The sequence below is a fragment of the Dioscorea cayenensis genome, chromosome 1 (assembly GCF_009730915.1).
Source record: "Dioscorea cayenensis subsp. rotundata cultivar TDr96_F1 chromosome 1, TDr96_F1_v2_PseudoChromosome.rev07_lg8_w22 25.fasta, whole genome shotgun sequence".
NCBI classification, from domain to species: domain Eukaryota; kingdom Viridiplantae; phylum Streptophyta; class Magnoliopsida; order Dioscoreales; family Dioscoreaceae; genus Dioscorea; species Dioscorea cayenensis.
In genome coordinates, this window is record NC_052471.1 from 30,059,335 (window position 1) to 30,080,438 (window position 21,104).

General features: G+C 37.5%; 1 protein-coding gene across 1 annotated transcript; it reads right to left on the reverse strand.

The window, feature by feature from the left end:
- Positions 1–495: 495 nt before the first annotated feature.
- On the reverse strand, positions 496–19,306 carry LOC120260808 (serine/threonine-protein kinase GRIK2). The gene is made up of 11 exons (XM_039268375.1): positions 18,365–19,306; positions 17,782–17,856; positions 17,663–17,707; positions 16,871–16,945; positions 7,654–7,741; positions 7,391–7,509; positions 4,492–4,587; positions 1,499–1,565; positions 1,274–1,389; positions 1,103–1,181; positions 496–983 (listed from the first exon to the last, which is right to left on the reverse strand). Exons 1-11 carry the CDS (start codon positions 18,677–18,679, stop codon positions 871–873), a joined length of 1,188 nt encoding a protein of 395 aa, XP_039124309.1. The 5' UTR covers positions 18,680–19,306; the 3' UTR covers positions 496–870.
- Positions 19,307–21,104: the final 1,798 nt, after the last annotated feature.

A 21,104-nucleotide genomic window follows, 5' to 3' on the forward strand; every position in this document is an offset into this window, starting at 1 on the left:
CTGACCCAATCCATGACTCCCCGCGTAAAACAGTTTGCTGGAAATTACACATCATTTTCAAGTATTATCCTCAACAGGGCAAAGGATAACAAGTGTTAGTGTTAGTGCTAGTGAGCCATCAAGTGTGAGTGGAGCTTTGTGGATCTCCAACAAGGTACAAGTGGAAGGTGCAATAACATGACAGATCTCTTGTTCAAAGTAGCACTATCTGCCAAATCTAGCACAAATGTCATTGTGGGTTCAAATGAAGTCAAAAAACATTCCACAATTCAAGTAAACTCAAGTCACCTTAAAAAAATTTTAAATAAATAAATAAAACATGGCATCTTGCTTCCTCCTGCGACCCCCTGTCTTCTAACGGCCTTCCCAGCTGCTTAAATAACTTGGGCGTACAAATTTTTTTAATTAAGCAGTTACATAGTACCACGCTTCCATCTTCTAATAACGAAACAGATGAATCATGAAACTATTTTGAGGAATTGACTATAAGTTAAATGTTAGAATTAAAACAAAAATATATACTGGCATATGACTGCTGCACACAATTTACACAATTGTTCATAGAATGCCCACATATCCGCCCAGTTTAAATGAATTGCAGGACAAACAAAAAAGTTAAAAAAAAAAAAGAGCAAATGGTGATGCTGGAGCACCTGCCAAAAACCACAATTGCACGGCACTAGGAAGAAAGGGCCGACAACGATCTCATCTTTTGGGAGATGCTATTATTCATCATTTGACACGTCCTTTTGTGCCAAAACCTGGCTGTCTACATTAGGTTTATTTATAGTTGTAACGGGTAATCCAAGCAACTCTGGGCACCCATTTCACATGAGCGTTCCCCTCAGATTTAATAAGAGAGGGGCCTTCTCATGAAGAACTGTTGCGCCTGCACCTGCACAAAAACTCTGATATTGGACCCTCATCCCCAACAACCCAAGGATGCTCAGCCGTGGCACGGAGCGTCATTCGTTGCTTGGGATCTGCAGTGCAAGTGGAGCAAATGGAAAACTATCAAAGTGAAACTGATGGCAACTGTGAGATGGGGAAATTAATGTTTGCAACTGTTGATAGAGAGTCACATATAGATGTAATGGCTGACCTTTGCAGAGGAGGCCTTCCAGTAAGCTTCTTAATAGTGGATTCATATCAATCGGCACTGTCAGTGGGTTATTCACTATCTGGAGGGCACCAAAGTTCAAATCAAGCTTACACAAATTTCAGGCAAAAGAAAAAAAATATACTTTCAAGAGATCAGAGAAAATTTGGTCACCTTGTCATAAGTGTCTTGTAGAGTGTCTCCGAGAAAAGGGTACTGACCCACAACCATGCAATACAAGGTAATTCCAACCGCCCATGTGTCAGCAGCTTTACCATGGTATGTCACACCTGCAGATAATACATAAACTTGAGGTTTAGACACACATATGTATCAGAGATTAACTTGCCTCGAAAATACGACCATAACTTCAGGAGTTATCATGTCAAAATGCTGCACCTAGACAGCACTCTGGCGCAGTAAATACAGGAGTCCCTGGGGATCTACGGAGCTCATCATTGTCATCCTGCATACGAGACAATTTTAGTATCTCATGCCAAGTGTAATACCACATTGGTCAAATATGAGCTGCTTCACACATGCCACAAGAAAGAAGACATCTACTGCATCAAGATGGCAGATTCAGCAGAACTACAGATTATATGATGCAAATCTGACATAGGGAACATTCCCTATACATGAAGTAAGCATTCATCTAAGCAGCAGAACTAAAATAGAAAATCTGGAACACAAATGAAATAAGAAATCATGTTACTTTCAGGCAGGTCACCAATAGAAACCAGCATTGGTTTCATAATTTCATATCACTACTTTAATGAGCCCTTTCAAATGTGAAACTCAAACGCAATTGCATACCAGATGGAACAATTTAGAACTAACCATGCAAACAGTAACAAATTAACACCAAATTATACGAAAAGCAAAAGAAATGTTCTGCACCATATTAGCTCTTCTGTGAACTTTGCTCTTGAATCATTACATGTTCATTAAACATCTAGATGAACTAGTTTCTTCATATCATACTTCTCCTCTCTTGCAGGTATGCCAACAGGTCATCATCCTGACTCTGTTACTGGGTCTAAACAAATTAGCTCCTTCTACTCTTACTCTAATCTTCCAGACCTATTTTGAGTCTAGAAATGGGTCTTCACAGACTAGTTCCTCATAGTCACACTCTCCTGTCATCGGACATATAATACTTAAAAGATGTGAGTGGGAAGCGTATTTTACCCTAAACAAGACAAAGTAAAGGTATAGTGGCCATTTTGATTTAAAATCTATACTCTGGTTTTATTTTCTCAAACTAATGCTAATGAAACACAGGCACACAAAAACAGGCAGGTATCCAAGACTTCAAGTGAATCTAAATACAAGCTCAAAGCAAATGATATTAGTGTAACCAATAGCCCGACATCAATTAAGTTAGTGAAGATATGTGATATATATATATATATATATATAAATAGATGTATAGATAGATGTAGGTCTCTCATCACTTTGAATCATCATCTGCATGTGTACGTGTTTCAATTTCACTCTACTCTTCATCAGTGCCAGAAGCACTCTATTGCTCAAGTTCTTTTTCAAGTTCATCTAACCTTTGCCATCATTCAAGCAAATTCATCACATGCATCAGATGTCCCTGAACTTTCTCATGCGAAAGCACCATTTCAATCTGATTAAATTTTGCTTTTGTTCTTGAACATAGTCTGTCCTTATTTCTACAAGGCGTTCAGCAGCATTAGTTGCTGTTGAATCAAAAAGCTCCAGCCTCATTGTATTGTTGGGCTCACTTGCATCCTGTCCCGCCTCCACCATCAGCTTTTCCACCAGCTCTTCTCCTCCCTCGATTCTTTCAACCTATGTTCCTCTATCCAACCCATTTTCTTCATCATTATCTTGACCAAATCCATGTTCCAGGATGAATCATGGAAAAACACATGATCATTCGTCTTATTTCTCTAGCACTCAGAGACCATGACCCCACAACAGCTTTATCTTCTTACAAACCTGAACCAACCCAAATGTTGATCACTGTTTTCCAAGTCCTCATCTTCAACCTTCTCCAATAAAACCTTTTTCCTCAACACATCACCAATCACCTTCATCAGATCACTATTCTCCTATGAAGCATGGACATAGATAGGGTGCCACAATAATTTTTTAAAATTAAGGACACAGGTACGGCAGGATACGACAATAAAAAAATATTTTAAAAATATATTTATTAAGTAAAATATTATTATAAATGCAAATAATTATATTTTTCATATTTAAGGTTATTTGATTTGTAAGATAATTTTATTTTTATTTTTATTTTTATTATGAATGTTAGAATTCATATATGCTTATTTGATGAGAAGGAAAATAGACCCATTAGCACGGATCGTACATCTATGTTACAAACAATCAACAACTAGGATCATTCTGGATTTTAAAGAAAAACCCTAGATTTTAAAAAAAGTCTCCACCTCCTAGGTAAGAGCTCTTCAAGTAGCAGTCTTCCCCCATTTCCTGTAACCATCTTCCTTTTTCCACATTTCATCACCTCCCTTCCTCCCTTTCTAATCCTCCCGCAAATCTCGGCAAAACCCACGCCCCCAACAGACGCAAGCCCAAGACCCAGCTAAGACCACAACTTCCTTGACGTTCCAACAAAGGAGATGGCGACGACGGCTGCGATGGCAGCAAGAGTGTCGGACACTGTGCCGGTTATGTCGACAGCATATCCATGTCTGACATTGGCACATTGAGGAGGTTGGTGTGTCCGTGGTTCATAGCTATTCTCCTCGTCTGACAAGAGTTCATACTCTAACACAACGTAAACATAAACTCCATCTAACACCAACATTTGCATCCTCAAAATGCTCGTTTTCTACCTTGAACACATCTTTCTACTCAACAACCTTATCCTTAAAGTAGACTAGCATGTATCCAAGGTGCATATTAAGAACCACATGGTGAAGTTAGTAAAAATGGATATGAATAATGAGATTTTCATCATATTACCTTAGGCTTTTAAATTGAATCAGATGATACGTTTGGTTTATATCCAACAAATGACACTCATGCTCCTCATGGTATGGAAATAAAAGCCTATGGAACATGCTAAGGCCACCATTTAGAATAGCATGCACATTTACAAGCCTAAAACAGTAAAAAAATACAGAAATAAACTAAGTCTTTACAAAAATCCTAATTATAAATCCAGAGGAGATTTTAGTTATATCACAAAATAATAAACCTAGTTACAAGTGGCCGCTATGAGAATTACATACCAAATGGTGAGTCATAGAAGGTTGCCAAATAAACAATTAATAAGCTAAAGTACACAGCCAATGCAAACAATTAGGTAGCTATATAAAGTTATAAATAGAAGCGGATAGAACTATTAGTTGCAAAAATGCTTAGTGCTAGAAATACTAATTTACCTCAAAAACCTGGCTAACACTGAAATCTCCTATCTTCACATTTCCATTGCTTGTCACCAGAAGGTTATCAGGTTTAATGTCTCCATGAACAATATTCTGTGGCCAGAAAAAAGAACAAGATATGATCAGATTAACAGTAACAGGCACAAGACAAGCAACTTGACGTATGAGACAAACATCACTAAATAAGATTATCAACTCATAAGTAAAATGAGAAGTTGTAAACACAGGTTACATTCAAATACAGTCATGCCCCTCTTTTCACTAAGGGCATGTTCATTTCGGAGGAAGTGGTCTGACTACCCCCAATTCTGATGTTCATTTGTCACTTCTCCCACTTCCCTCACTTCCGTTTGAAGTGGGTTTAAATCCACTTCAGCATTTTTTTTTACTGAAGTGAGGGGAAGTGAGCCAATCTATAAAAAACTCACTTCTCATGACTTCCAAAGTCTTTTTTGAACTCATACAACTCGACTCAACACATTAATTCTTTGATTCTATTCTCACTTTCCCACAAATGAACACTGAAGTGCTGGGAGTGATATCACTTCTCCCACTTCAGGGATTTAGAGAAATGGCACTTCCCCAACTTCCCCACTTCCCACTTCCGATGACTTCCCCTAAAATGAACGCCCCCTAAATCTGAAAAGAGGGAGATGAAAGGCAGTTATCCTGGATTTAAAAAAAAAACAACAATGTTCAGCCATATTGACTTCAATAAATTCAAGGGTTTTATGCATACACCTCCTAGACATCTTACTTTTATGAATAGTTCCCCAACTTATCTGTAATTACATATAGCTCTCTCAAATCTACACCATCTTTGCAGACACCTTCCTAAGGTTCATTTGTCTTAATAAATCCTAGCTAAAAATATAGTGAAATTCTTTATTCTCAATACTATGAAACCCAAAACATGGAGCATAAAATTCATGAAACGAAGATCATTATTGGTTTTTATTTGAGAAGAGAAGCTTGATATGCTTTATTATTTCTTACATAGATACACCTAATTGGAATTTTTTATTTTTTATTTTTTTCTCAGAATACATGAAATATCATGCATTCACATAAACAAACCATTAATCTTGCTGTTGGTAATTATTCATTTGGTTGTAGCGATTTGATTAAAAAGTATGTTGCCATTATGTGGGGGTATGCTTTGTGTTCTTTTTGGAGGAACAAGAAAGGGAAAGATAGATGATAGGTATTTTGGGGAAAAATTAATAACAAATAATGTAAGAAATATTCCTGAAATATCCCAGACCTACCTGAAATCTTAACCAGGGAGGTATCTGCATGTACAGTTTCAGGCTTTAACATGCAGGTACAACCATGCAAAGAAATAGGGGAGGTACATACGAATACAGAAGATTTTTTGAGAGTTACATGCAAATACAGCAAAAAATCCTGAATCTAATTATAAGTGTGCACTACTAATCTAGTTATGCCTTTTTCTTGGCACACGCTGAATCCTTGTTACTAATGTATATTCCATGCTCAAATAGGGTGCAATTTACATGCAAATACACAAGATTTCAGAGAGGTATATGCGAAAAATCCCAAATCTAATTATAGGTGTGAGATGCTAATCCACTTATGTCTTTTTTTGTGGCATACTCTGAAACCTTTTTACTACTGTGTATTCCATGCTCAAGTAGGATGCATATTGTAGATATTAATAGTCTGATAAATTCAACAAAGCACCATATATGCCAGCAGGTGTAATCATTCCCCATCAACTAAATGATTCTTCTAAGCCCATAGGAAGATTAAATGAGGTTGGCAACATCATAGCTTGCTTTTGTACTTGGTAACATATTTGGCTACCTAAGAAATATTTCAATATTTTTAACTTTTTATTCATATTTATCTCATATATCGCTTAGTCCAGCTCCATAGCACAGACTGAAGTTATATTTTTTATGCTAAAGTCTGCATCAGTCTGACACTAATGGTCCCAAAGATGCATTCTTCCATCCAAAGACAATATTAAGATAACTTCTAATCACTAATCAAGCAGTAAAGAAACTCTGTAGTATTGAAGAGAAGAAATCTTAGCATCAGACTAATAGGCTTAGTAAATGATAATAACACCTAATGATAACAACACCTCTAATCACAGGCAAAGCATTACCTGTCAGTTCATAATGTAGTGTACAATACATTAGGGTTCCCAAAAGAGAAAAGAGAATCAGAACCTTACAAAACAACTTCAGCTCAAGTACCATGCCTGACAATAACTTGAGCAATTTTATAACAATGTCCGAGCATTCCCAGCAAAGTGCTGTTAGGTTTCCTTATTCCACATTTGTTAACAGACAAGATTGAAATTGATTATCACTGATTAAATCCACATAATATGTGGTGACATATCACTTAAGCAGACTAATAATCGTGAAGGAGTTCTAAAAATGAAGATTGCAACAATTTTTTAGGCTAAATAGCAAATAAAACCAAACACTAAACAATACAGTTTTCCAAAGTAAGAGGAAGTGTTTATTAGATATTCCTGTTATAAGGAAGGATTAGAATATTTTATTGAACAACAAACAAAATCTCATTTCCTGCCCCCAGGTTTCAATAAATTAGAGAACTCAGTTTGTGTCCACTAAAATGAACTGGCTAAAACAAGATACCGAATAACAAAAATAAGGGTGCTAAAAGTAAACAGCACAAAGAATTAAAGAACATCAGAGCAAGTAGAGATTCTGCCACAGATACAAAGAGGACGAGTAAAAGGGAATCTGAGATTGTTTTCATCAGATTAAATGAGGAATGTTCCTATTTTGACATTGATAAGCTAACTTGTGCATTCACCAGAAAAAAGATTAGATTGACAAAAAAATGTAGGAAGTTGTAAGAAAAATACAAAGTAATGAATCTCATGGTAACTTACATGAGCATGTAGATAAATGAGACCAGCAACTATGTCTCGCAGATATCTTCTGGAAGTACTTTCGCTCAGACAAGAACCAGAACCGTCACATACCCTCTTGCCTTTGACATACTCTAGAACTGCACCGCACAAGAAAAAGAACACTTGAGAAGGTATGACACTTATCAAAACTTGGTATAAAGTGGTTAAAAACAAGAGGAAAAAAGAATAATTAACCACAGAATACAAAGATCACATGAAAAGGTGAAAACACCAAGGGATACCCATGTAAAAGTGATCTGTAGTTGGGTCATCAATAACCTCAATTAGATTAACGATGTTTGGATGGTCCAACATTTTCATGATAGATACCTGCAAAACAGAAAAGAAAATATGGCATTACCAACTATATGAAGGTCTAGGGCACAGATGTCTTTATGGTTGAATAATGTATCAGAATATAATAATGAAGATGTTTAATTGTAAAGTCGCCCCAAATGGGCAAATTTATGCCAAATTCCAATATGAGGTCAGAATGATGACACAACATTATTATCAATGTGCATTGGGTAGGGGGATAAACTGGTTTTATCTGTCCCTCAATCCCAACCGAAAAGCCAACATAAGGGTTTGGGGTTGTACCACAAACTTTATCTTCGCAAGACTTAATTAATCGAATAAATATTAATCAATCAATTAAAAAAAATATTAAAAGTTAGCGAATACTCATCATTAATTAGGAAATTATAATTTTAATCTTAAATATTTTTTAATTAGTATTACTAAAGTTAAAGTTTGGTCAATTTCAAATAAAAGTTTTGCTTCCAAACAATTTCAAATGCCCAAGACCCCAAAGCCCACTTAACCTAGTTTTTCTTGACCTTGTGAAAACATCATCTTGGTGAATAATAATACATAATCATCACCTATGACAAATCACAATTTGGAATAGCCTCATCTAGGTCTTTCCTAACAATGCTACACACAATAACCTAACAAGATGATTTCAAAAAGACCATTCAAAATTAAAAGGCAACTTATGAGAAAATTGATGCGAGCAAAAGAAAAAAAAATGTAAAAAATATGAACCTGCTAAATACCTTGAATGGTAGGACAAAGTTGATGAACCAAGAATACTTCTTTCTAAAATAAATATGACATTGTACTATGAGGATTTAAACTCATTTGCAAACAATAGATGATTATGCCAAAATTAACAGCATAATTATCATGAAAAATAGAAGTGCCTTTTTTAAGCATTTCGCAAGGCTTATAATGGGGCCATTATGGTATATTAGATTCATCTTGGTCTTAATACACCTAACAAAAGACAGCTGGATGCACAAAATGCTTGCCAGTGCATGATTTTAGAATAGCTAGGCATGCACAACTGTTATGGATGCCTTTGTGGGTAAGACTTATGGACGTGGACCACGGGAAAAGGAGATCATAAGCTTCCAAGATAGGAAGGAAGGCAAATAATTTCATTCCTAATTGAAGAATCTGATTTTGCAAGCAATATCGCCAAAGACAGGAATGAAAACAAGCAATAATTTTATGCCTTTTTAAATAGAGTTTATTTTCGCAAGTACTTCAATTGCAATCAAGAGTCCTTAATTCTAGTTTCATAATTTCTCATGTAATCTCTATTTAAGAAGATGATTTGGGAGAATAAAGACAAGCTGAATTTGATTCTATCTCTGGAGGTTTAAGACTCTCTCCATCTTCACGAGTCTAAGGTTAGGAGCTCCCTTCAACGAGTTCCACATTAATCATAGGTTCGTCATGAGAAAGATATCACAATAAAGGGAAGATGGCAACATTCAAAGTGGATTTTCCTGTACATCTCCTGGTGACTTGATCCGTAGCCTAAGAACGTGACAACATGGTACCAAACACGGGTCGATACGCACAACGCCTAGTATCCATCGTTTACGGTTAGGACTACTGGGGTATCTAATCCCATTTGCTCCCCTAGCTTTCGTCTCTCAGTGTCAGTGTCGGCCCAGCAGAGTGCTTTCGCCGTTGGTGTTCTTTAATGAGATATTCAACTCCAGAGATGAATCGAAAAAGAAATCAGCCAACCGCTCTACCACTGAGTTACTGAGGAACAACGGGAGGTTCGACCTCATAGGGTTCAACTCCCGTACACCATGGGTGATCCCAACGCAGAAGAAGACTAATGGGCGTCTCTACAAGAAGCACAGGCGACAAATGAAGCAAGATTGGTGGCACAAACCGAGTCAAACTTGGGAATTCAGCTACAACACTTGTTGCTGCAACTGCAGGAGCTTCTTCATGGTTCCTATAGAAATCATGGTAGGGAGTTAGATGGAGGTGCGAACAGCAGTAACTTGGGAAACCGCCACTACCGAAACAACAATAGCTCAAAACCATTGCCGGGATCTGGAGTGGTGCCGCGGTACACAAAGCTTGATTTTCCGACCTTTAATGGGTCGGGACGATCCTTTGATATGGCTGCACCAATGTGAAAAGTTCTTTTCCAATTCCAGACAGCTGAAATAGATACGGTCGGTTTGGTAGCTTTCCACATGTTGGGCGAAGTACAATTGTGGTATCATTAGATTGAGGAAGAGTATTCGAATCTCACATGAGGGCTTTCAAGGAGTATTGCACTCTAAGATTTGGCCCATCACTCCGCAACAATCCGTTAGGTGAATTGGTTAATTTAAACCAAACAGGAACGGTGGAGTATTATCAACGCGAATTTCAAGGCCTATTGGCACGTGCCTATACAACGCAAGTAGATCAACACGTGGATTTATTTACTGAAGGATTACTTGATTCTATAAGGTTGGATGTGGAGATGCAAAATCCGCCAAACCTTGTTCAAGCTATGAAAGGCAACAAGCATGCGAAGAGGGCCTTGGCAAACCATCGGCTCGAGTATGAAAGGCACCAGCATGGCTGCAATTGCTTCTTCTTCTGTTTCTAAAGGCAGCTTTGGGCAAGGCGGGGCACTAGTGGCAAGTTCAAACTTCGGCAATGCACCTACTCCTTTTATCAAGAAGTTAAACCACGCTGAAATGGCGGAGCGGAGGGCAAAAGGGCCTTTGCTACAATTGTGATGAACCATATGCATTGGGCACCAATGTAAAAAATTATTTTGGTTGGAAGTAGACGATCGTGATGACGTTGCTCAAGACCAAGATAAAACAAGGAAACCTGAAATATCCTTACATGCCATAACAGGAAAACAAGATGCAAGGTCTATGCAATTGCGAGATGTAATGCAGGAACATCCTGTATTGGTTTGGCGGATTCCGGGAGCACACATAATTTCATTAGCTCTACAGCAGCCCAACGCCTCAGATTGACTGTTCAACCACAATCTAGTTTAAGTGTATCTATTGTCAACGGAGTGAAGGTTTTCAGCAAGTGAGTCTACAAGGCGGTATCATTCCAAGTTGCTGATAATATTTTTACTACAAACTTTTTTGTTATTCCATTGGAAGGCTTTGACATTGTTTTAGGGATCAAATGGCTACAAACTTTAGGATCGATCTTATGGGATTTTGTCTCCCTCACTATGAGCTTTGAATTAGATGGTGCCACCATCACTCTTCAAGGACAACAGACTTCTAATGGTGGTCGACTTTACTTATTACATGAATCATCTATGCCTCGCACCAAGTTAGACAAGATTTTGGGCAGGTTTCATGATTTATTTCATGAGCCTATAGGATTACCTCCTCTGCGCAATTGTGATCATTGTATTTGTTTGCAACCAAATTCGGGGCTTGTGATGGTCCGTATTGTACATAAAAACTGCATAATTATCATCATGCATTTAGTGGTTGATCCTTTATTAAGCATGCATTTTTTTAGCATTTGTAATGAATTCTTCTTCCTTTTAGTACAAACTACTTTTAATTACTTTGCATGTAGGAAGCTGGAGTTGACCCAAAAACTCTGATAAACTGAGGATATTCCAAAGGTAAAGAGAATAATGACAACACTTACCAAGTGGGCCAGCTTTTCCAAGATACACAACCCACCTGTGGTCTATAAAAGTAACTGGGACCCAGCTCCTGACACTTGGTATAAAGGCATCAATTGAGGGTTTCTAAGGGGGAGAAAAAAACAAGGGACAGAAGGGTGGCGGCTGGAGAAGAAAGAAAGGAGGTTCTGAAGGCTCAAAAAGGGAGGAAAAAGAGGAGAAGAGGGCTGGAAATCTGAAGATCAAACCTTTGAGGGCAACATAGGGGGTTTTCCAAGTCTTATTGTGCTGTGTTCTTGCATAACCTTTATCATTCCTGTTTTCTTTTGAAATCAAGACATGGAAGTGTAGAACTTCTCTCTAGGTTTGGGATTAGCCCAAAGTAGTGATGAATGATGTGCTTGTTTCTTTTGTAAGGATCTTTTATGAATTAATGGTAGATTATTTCGAGTTGGCTTTGGATTTGTATTGCATAGCTTGTGAGTGTGAAAGCCTTGCTTGTTCTATCTTAAGGATCAAGATTGACTGAAAGGTCATTCTAGGTCCTGGAAACTCTTAAGTCCACCCAAAAATTACTGAAAGGTATTTCTTGAGGGTTCATTGTTTAATCATTGATCTTAATAAGGTTTTGAAAGAGTTCATCTACCACGAAAGTAGGGGGTGGCTCGATCTAAATCAACTTGTTATCTCTTGAAAAAGAGTGACAACTAAGGATTATTATCCTTCAATTCATCTACCTAAATCTAGTAAAGATTCAAACACATCTTTCATTACTCTTTGTGGTAAGTTCCCAAGCCTAGGTTTGTTTAAATCTGGTTTACAATCCACACCCTTGCCTCTCTGCAGTCCTCATTTGTGCAATTTCTCCTGCTTTATTGCTTTGACTTTCCCATCTTTACATCTATTAATTGCCTAGATAGCCTATTGTTGTAATAAATTAGTAATCACACTTGGTCTTCGTGGGATCGATATCTAAGTTACTACTTGGCAAAACCGTGCGCTTGCGGTTGTGCAACACTCCGGCCCTATAGGAATCCACACCTACAAAAAGATGAAATAGAGGCAATGCGAACAGATGCTTCAGCATGGAATTATCCGACCTAGTCAGTCATTGTTTTCTTCACCTGTGTTGAACATGGTCCATAAGCAAGATGGTACGTGGCGCTTTCGTGTGGATTACAGAGGGCTAATGCTAAAACAATCAAGGATATATTCCTTATATTAGTGGTGGAGGAACTATTAGATGAACTACATGAGGCTCAATTTTTTACTAAAATTGATCTCCGGTCAGGGTACCATCAAGTCCACATGGATCAAGCTGACATTGAGAAAACTGCCTTTCGGACACACCATGGCCATTTTGAGTTCTTGGTTATGCCTTTTGGGTTGACCAATGCACCATCAACTTTTCAAGCCTTTATGAATGAGGTATTCGGTATACACTTGCGCCAATTTGTTCTTGTTTTCTTTAATGATATTTCAGGGGTTGTTTGGCATTATTGCCAACTCTTTATTTTTGTTGCCAATTCCAAATTTTGAAAACAAAACAAGAAAAACACATTTGGCAAGCTATTTTTGTTTCCAAAAATTTGAAAACATCCATGTTTTCAAAAAAAGTGGAAACACAATTTTTACATTTTCAACTATTTTGAAAACAGTTCCAAAACATTAACCTAACCCATTAAAGACATTAATTACTATTTTTTTTCTCATAAGCATAATGGTTTAGACAAACGTTCCAAGATCTTCAACTCTCTTTTTTCTTGATAATTTTTTCCTTGGTTTTTCCGGTCTCAAAATTTATTTCCGTCCATCTTTTCTTTTAGATTTTTTTGCAATTTTTTGAAGATATTTAGGAAATTTAAGATAAAGATGGTTAGAGATTTCAGATTTTTCTCATGAAATCTCCTTTTGATTTTTTTCTTTTTAAATTTTTCCTAATTTTCACAAAAAATCTATATATCATGTCTTCTTTTTTTCACTAATACAAATTTATAAAAATTTGACATCTCATTATTTTTATATTTTTTATAAAAGTATAAAAAAAACCCTTTGTTTACTAATACAACTTAATTTTGTGTGCTAATATAAAAAAATATAAAAATTATATTAATGTAAATTAAGAAAAATAATACAAAAATTTTTACAATAATGCTTTTTGTGTTTTTTTGCTTTCCAAAACATACAACTTTGGTATCTAAACATGTTTTTGTTTTCAAAAAATTGGTAAAAAAATAAAAACAAAACAAAAACGAAACAAAAAAAAAACAAAAACAATGCCAAATGACCCTTTAATTTATAGCAAGACATGGGGTGATCATTTGCTCCATGTTCGAGTGGTATTTGAATTATTGTGGGCTCATCATCTTTGTTAGAAGAAAACTAAGTGCTCATTTGGGGAATCCCAAGTAGCATATCTCGGCCACATTGTGTCTGCTTATAGGTGTTTTGGTTGATAATAACAAGATACAAGCAGTTACAGATTGGCTTCAACCACAATCCCTAACTGCTCTACGAGGATTCTTGGGATTGGCGGGCTATATCACAAGTTTATTCGCGTTATGGTCAACTTGCAAATCCTTTGACTAGTATGCTCAAAAGAAACTCTTTCCAGTGGACTGATGTGGCGTTAGCATCTTTTCATTCACTCAAACAAGCTTTGGCAACAACTCCAGTTTTGCAACTACCTAATTTTGAAGATGAGTTTGGCATGGAGTGTGATGGCTCTGGAGAAGGAATTAGTGTTGTCCTACAACAACATGGACATCCCATTGCGCCTTTTTCAGCCGCCAGATTGCAGCCCGACATTTCAAACTTCCAGCTTATGAAAGAGAATTGATTGGATTAGCAAAGGCTGTGCAATATTAGCACCCTTACTTATGGGGCGAATCTTTCATTTTCACACCGATCACTATAGCTTGAAATATTTGCTAAAGCAACGACTCACAACTTCTCCTCAACAGCATTGAATAAGTAAACTGATGGGATTTGATTTTCATGTGGAATACAAGGGTGGGAATTTAAACCACGTTGTTGATGCGCTATCGTGCCAGATTGACGGTGAAGGCTTGCCGCATGCGATTACCCAACCTCGTGTGCTCTTTTTTTATGCTATAAAAGCATAAATTTAGAAGACTGCATCTCCGCGATAGCTGCATGATTAGGTTCAACATGGAGAAGTCAATGATTCTTGGTCATTGCATGATGGGCTTCTTCTCTACAAAGGTCGCATTTATCTATTGCTGACATCTTCCACTACTTCTTCCATATTATAAGGATTCCATAATGGCACACATGAAGGTGTTCTAAAAACTTTACATAGGGTGCGTAGTGACTTCTATTAGCAAGGCATGAAATCAGCAATTAGGGAATATGTGGCAGCTTGCCCAATGTGCCAGCGCAATAAGTTTGAGTAATTGATCCCCACTGGTTTCCTTTAGCGCCTCCAATTGCCTATACAAGTTTAGGATGATGTTTCGATGGATTTCATCGATGGATTACTGAAATCAAGTGGCAAAACAATCCTGTTTGTTATTGTTGATCGGTTCCCCAAATATGCCCACTTTCTACCAAAGGCACATCCATATATAGCTTCAAGTGTGGCCCACATTTTCTTTGAGCAAGTGGTACACTTGCACAGGTTTCCTAAATATATTGTACGTGATTAGGATGTTGTCTTTACTAGTAATTTTTGAAAAGAGTTTTTCCGATTATGTGGGACTAAATTGGACTTTTCTTCTGCCTACCACCCACAAACAGATGGCCAAACAAAGGTGGTCAACAAAACTATTGAAATGTACTTACGTTGTTTTGTCGGCTGATCGATCTAAGCAATGGGTCACTTGGATTCCTTGGAGTGAATATTGTTATAATACTTCCTTCCATACTACTCTCCACACTTCTGTTTTTAAAGTCGATTATGGCCAAGATCCACCTCTCTTGTTGTCTTATGTGGATGGTTCTTCGAAAGTGGATGTAGTAGATCAAGCATTGCTTGATCGGGATTCAGCATTGCAGGACATTTGAGTTCGGCTTCAACAACCTCAGCACCGCATGAAGGAATATTATGATAAAGATCATCGAGATGTGGAATATACTCCAGGCTCACTTGTTTGGTTATGTTTACATCCTCATAAGCAACACTCGGTGGCCAAAAAGCTTCACCATAACCTTACCCCCAAGTTCTATAAGCCTTTTACGGTGTTACGCAAGATTGGCAAGTTGCATATCAATTAGAGTTACCACCATAATGTAAAATCCATAATGCCTTCCATGTTTCCCTTCTCAAGGCTTTCCACGGGGCCTACCCCAATTGCTCCACCCACTCTACTACCGATAACAGTAAGGCAAACTCATTTCTAATCCTTGTTCTATTCTCGCTCACGTCTTAATCGTGGTCATTGGGAAATCCTAGTCCATTGGTCTGGCTCCACGCCCACAGATGATACTTAGGAAGATGTTGATCATTTCAGTGTTGCTTATCCATATATCGAGCTTGAGGACAAGATCTTTGTCCAGGCGGGGGTAATGTTACGGATGCCTTTGTGGGTAAGACTTATGGGAGACGTAGACCATAGGAAAAAGGAGATCATAAGCTTCAAGATAGGAAAATTTGAAGAATCTGATTTTGCAAGCAATATCACCAAAGATAGGAATGAAAACAAGAAATAATTTTATGCCTTTTTAAATAGAGTTTGTTTTAGCAAGTACTTCAATTGCAATCAAGAGTCCTTAATTTCAGTCCTTAATTCTAGTTTCATAATTTCTCATGTAATCTCTATTTAAGAAGATGATTTGGGAGAATAAAAAAAAGCTGAATTTGATTCTATCTCTAGAGGTTTAAGACTCTCCATCTTAACGAGTCTAAGGTTAGGAGCTCCTTTCAACGAGTTCCACATTTATCATAGGTTTGTTACGAGGAAAAATTCGCAATAAAGAGAAGACGGCAACATTCGAAGTGGATTTTCTTGTACATCGCCCAGTGACTCAATTCGAAGCCCGAGAACGTGACAACAACCTTCCCATGATTGTGGGAAACTGTTTCCTTCACTCAAACATTGTACTATGAGGATTAAACTCAGGAATGTGACAAGAACCTCCCTCAAACTAAGGCACCTTTGTGTTAGTTTTCATATGTCCACCATAATTAAAAAAAATCCTCTATATTTCTTCCCTAGAAATCCCCCCATGATTTACATATATCGCATACCCAATTAACAAAAATAAACATTTCTCTTCAAATTGAAAGCAACCCATTTTCTTCTTTTTTTATTCTTTAAATTAAATAACTAACCACTATAAAATACAATACAATGGAGCTCCTATGAGCACAATTACCCCATCCAATCACCCATATTAAATTTAAACAATGTGACTTTGGCATTTTGAATTTTTATTACTAGTATCTATTGTTTCTCAGGGTAATTTTCTATTTGACTAAGACAACATTGGTCTAGTACAACAATAATTTCATTTTTGTTCAGATGAAATTTTGCCTCTAAAGGTGAGCAAACTACTGTTTAAAGGAGAAATACACTCACCTCCCTAAGAACATCAGTCATGGCAGTTTCTGATGGTGCTACTCGCAACTTTAGCAGATGTGATTTGTGGAAAACCTGCATCGAGAAGCATAACTTGAATCAATAAATGAAACTGATCATCATAAAAGAAGTTATAGTGGTGCATCTAAAACATCGAAAGAAAAAAAAAAAAAGAAAGAAAATATCGAAATATTAGATTATAAAACTGTAAAACAGCATTACGGCAGCACAACAAACTTAAACCATTCTTTCGCTTGCTAAAACTTTCATTCAAAGAGCAAAAAGAGATCATTAAAGCTAGTGACAACCAAAAACATGCCAATAATGTAGTTGACCATCCAGCCTTTGCGGAAACAAGTGTCACTATAGGAAAAAATGTGCAGGAAAATGTAAAGGGGAGATAAATAGATAACTATCATCAAACTGGAATGCCAAACCAATTCACCAGCAAATGAAAAGATGGTTTTGATAGTGAAAAAGACAAACACATTTTATACTAATATCTCAGCCAGTTAGTTCTTCAAGCCCTTGGATTGACACAAGCAAAGTAACAAAAGTGTTCACAATGAAGCTCTAAAAACACAATAAAGTGATTCACTATGTAAAATCATCCAGAGAATAAATTTTCCCACTACTATGGGGTGCTCATGTATCTGTCAAGAAGAAATCAATCGCATTAAATTAAAATAAAATAAGACAGAAAAAGGGAAATTTATTCTCCACCTGTTAATAGTTTATGCATCTCTCATAAATTTCAGAAGGAAAACGAAACAAGTAGAAATATAACAGCACCTTGATTGCATAGTGTTTACCATCTTTAGTGCTCCGGTACAGAACCTGTCAAATCCAAAAAAAAAAAAATGATGAGTTTTGGGAAGCTGAATTAACATTAGCAACAAGTTTAGTCTCACCACTTTGCCATAGCTACCAGACCCAATCTTGTACTCACGGACATACTCATTAACCATCTTATTTCCATTCTCATCCTGGAAATCATCCAATATAAAAAGGATCAGTAAGGGAAGTGAGCAGGTAAATTGATTACAGGATAACCATACAGTGATTTATTTTTATCATGATTCATGACTAAAGAAGTTTTTTTTTTTTAATAACCTGCACAACTCCTAATAGTTGATCTATTTAAACAAACAAAAACAACCAGTCCACTTCACCCATAAAACAAAGGACACTCTATTAGCATGAACGTGAAGTGAGGCAATGAGCCATGTAAAGATGCTTCAGTTGAAAATTTTCATTCCTAAAAGTGAAATAGTTCATGCTTTGTTAGTTCATTGTGACAGAAAATATCAAAATTGAACAAGTCAATAAATATAGAGTAGTAATCTATCGTTCTCTGCTACTGTAGATGTCATAAAGAATAAGACGGAAACAAAAATGGCAATCTTTGCAACTAGATTAGGAGGGCATATGAAGGCGTGGTAGATTTGGTTTCAAAGAATCAGTTGCACAAGATTATAAAAACAGAGAGCCTACCTCAGTACGAATAACTTGGCGAGTTTCCTTGACTGGGATTTCCCTGCATATCAAGCCACTTCGAGCTCTGAACAAGAGGATCTCTTCAGCGCCTTTAGAAGGAGGGCGAAAGCCACTTACATTTCCGTTCATAATTTCAGTCCCATCTGCATTAAATAGGGCACCATCAACATCATCTCCGCCTTCGGGCAAGAGAAACTCCTGGGAGAAGCGGGGGCCAGTGCCGCGGATGGGTACTAGGGATCTCTGAGGCTTCCTCAAGAAGCCGAAGCAACCACAACAGCCCATCTCAATGGGGCAATTATCTCCACACATGCAGGAACTTGGTTAGCAGAGAGAGAGAGAGAGAGAGAGAGAGCAAACGCGAAAATCAAAAGGATGAGGAAGAGCGAGACTGATGCAGTGAAAGGAGATCAATGGAAGGAAGGAGAAGAAGGCCAGCGTATCAAAAAATGTACTGTGTCGTCCATCTACATTGCGGCACTAGGACAGCAGACTGAGAGAGAGAGAAAGCGAGGGGAAGGAAGGAAGGATCATCGAATACTTACTGATCAATCCTGTGCCCCCGTGGCTTTCGAACTTTTTTTTGGAGAGAAGAACTACTCAGAGAAGGAGAAGAAATCCGAAATCCCCAACCCAACCTTGGATCTCTCTCTCTCTCTCTCTCTCTCTCTCTCTCCACAATTGGGAAAGAACCCTAGATCAGCCGCCCTGCCGATCACTTCTGTGTACGTCCTACTATCTATCGTTGATGCTGCGAAAGAGTCGATGTAGTTTATTATTGATAGAAAAAACGCAGTGAGGAACCCGAGGATGGATGGATGGATTGATTGGAATAACGGGCCTCGACTCGATGCAGGAGAGGAGGGAGATTGTGGGAATAGAGTCGGGATAACGGTGCTTTTTGAGTCCTTGATTGACGCACAATATGATATGACACTGTCATGTATCATATAGTGCAACAGAGCCGGTGCCATTCTCATTCCAATGCCTGTCACCAGGACCTAGACGCGAATCCGAATCCAAACCCAAACGCGAGTGTGAGACCAGGCGGCACTTGTTTGGCTATTTCTCATATTTCTAGTCACGGACGGGATTCTTTTATTCTCATCTCATCAGATGAGCAGTGGCCTCAAGAATTTGTTCCATGCAACCAATTATAAACGGATTAGTCATTATGTTGAAATTTGTAGAGATGAAATGACTTTTAGGCCAACCATAACGTGGCGCCATGAACATTGTGTGCAAGTACCACGCTCATGCCAGCTAGCCTGCTGACTACATCCACAAGCACGAGCCGTAATGCTGGTTTGAAGTCATAAGGAAATGATGTTAGTTGCGCACGGATTTGATTTCGGTGTAAAAAATCAATGAAATGATCGTCATCCCTCACTAGTCCAAACTGCACTACAAAGAAAAAAAAAACCAATTTAATCTATCCCATGCCTTAGTCTAAGTTTATTGATTAGGTTAATTGTTTATGTGACTGTCCAATCAACACGTCTTCTTTTAAATTTTAATAACTGAACTACTGTAATGACTGATAAGTCATTTATATGCAGGGTACCAAAGGATTTAAAAAAAAAAGCACACGTGAAGATTGTTTATGTGATTGTCCAATTAACTAGTAAGTCAGTTGATTGTTTATGTGACTGTCCAATCAACACGTCTTCTTTCAAATTTTAATAACTGAACCACTGTAATGATTGGTAAGTCATTTATATGCAGGGTGCCAAAGGATTTAAAAAAAAACGCAAGTGAAGATTATTTGTGACTGTCCAATCAACTAGTAAGTCAGTTGATTGTTTATGTGACTGTCCAATCAACACGTCTTCTTTCAAATTTTAATAACTGAACCACTATAATGACTGGTAAGTCATTTATATGCAGGGTGCCAAAGGATTTAAAAAAAAAAACACACAAGTGAAGATTATTTATGTGATTGTCCAATCAACTAGTAAGTCAGTTGATTGTTTATGTGATCGTCCCAATCAACACGCCTTCTTTCAAATTTTAATAACTGAACCACTATAATGACTGGTAAGTCATTTATATGCAGGGTGCCAAAGGATTTAAAAAAAAAACGCAAGTGAAGATTATTTATGTGACTGTCCAATCAATTAGTAAGTCAGTTGATTGTTTATGTGACTGTCCAATCAACACGTCTTCTTTCAAATTTTAATAACTGAACCACTGTAATGACTGGTAAGTCAGTTATATGTAGGGCGCCAAAGGTTTTTAAAAAAAAACGCACGTGAAAAGGAGCACGGCAGGAAAAGAAGCTCAACTTAAAACTGCTAACTCGGCACGCGACGTGGAGGAATCTTTAATAGCTAGACAAATGGCCAAACGGGAAAGGCGGAGGAGCGTAAGGTGGGAGGCTTTTATCTACACCTGACAGCGTGGCAAAAGCAAGGATGGTGATTAGCCAGGAGGAAGAGTTAGTTATGCTCTAGTACATGAGGAGTATAAAAGTTGAAGAGAAGGAGCATAGTAGCAGAGAAGAAAGTAGAAGGTTCTTGGGCCTTAACTTAATTCTTCAACGATCTTCTCCGATGATCCGACAGGAGGGAAGTTATTCCCACTATCTTACTATATTATGGAAATTTAAAAAAAAAAAATCATGCGGTTTCGCGTTTTCGCAATTCAAGGCATGTGTGTTTTTTTTTTTGGCATTTATATACCTTGTGGTTTTCCAGTTTTGGTAAATCAAGGAAAAACCGTCAACACCGTCAAATTT

Excerpts from the sequence above, each read along its gene's own strand:
- LOC120260808 (XM_039268375.1), bottom strand. The coding sequence starts at position 18,679 with ATGTGTGGAGATAATTGCCCCATTGAGATGGGCTGTTGTGGTTGCTTC. Across the intron at positions 17,857-18,364 it reads GCCAAGTTATTCGTACTGAG|GATGAGAATGGAAATAAGAT; the intron begins GTAGGCTCTCTG and ends GATGATTTCCAG. Across the intron at positions 16,946-17,662 it reads GTAAACACTATGCAATCAAG|GTTTTCCACAAATCACATCT; the intron begins GTGCTGTTATAT and ends TTCTCGATGCAG.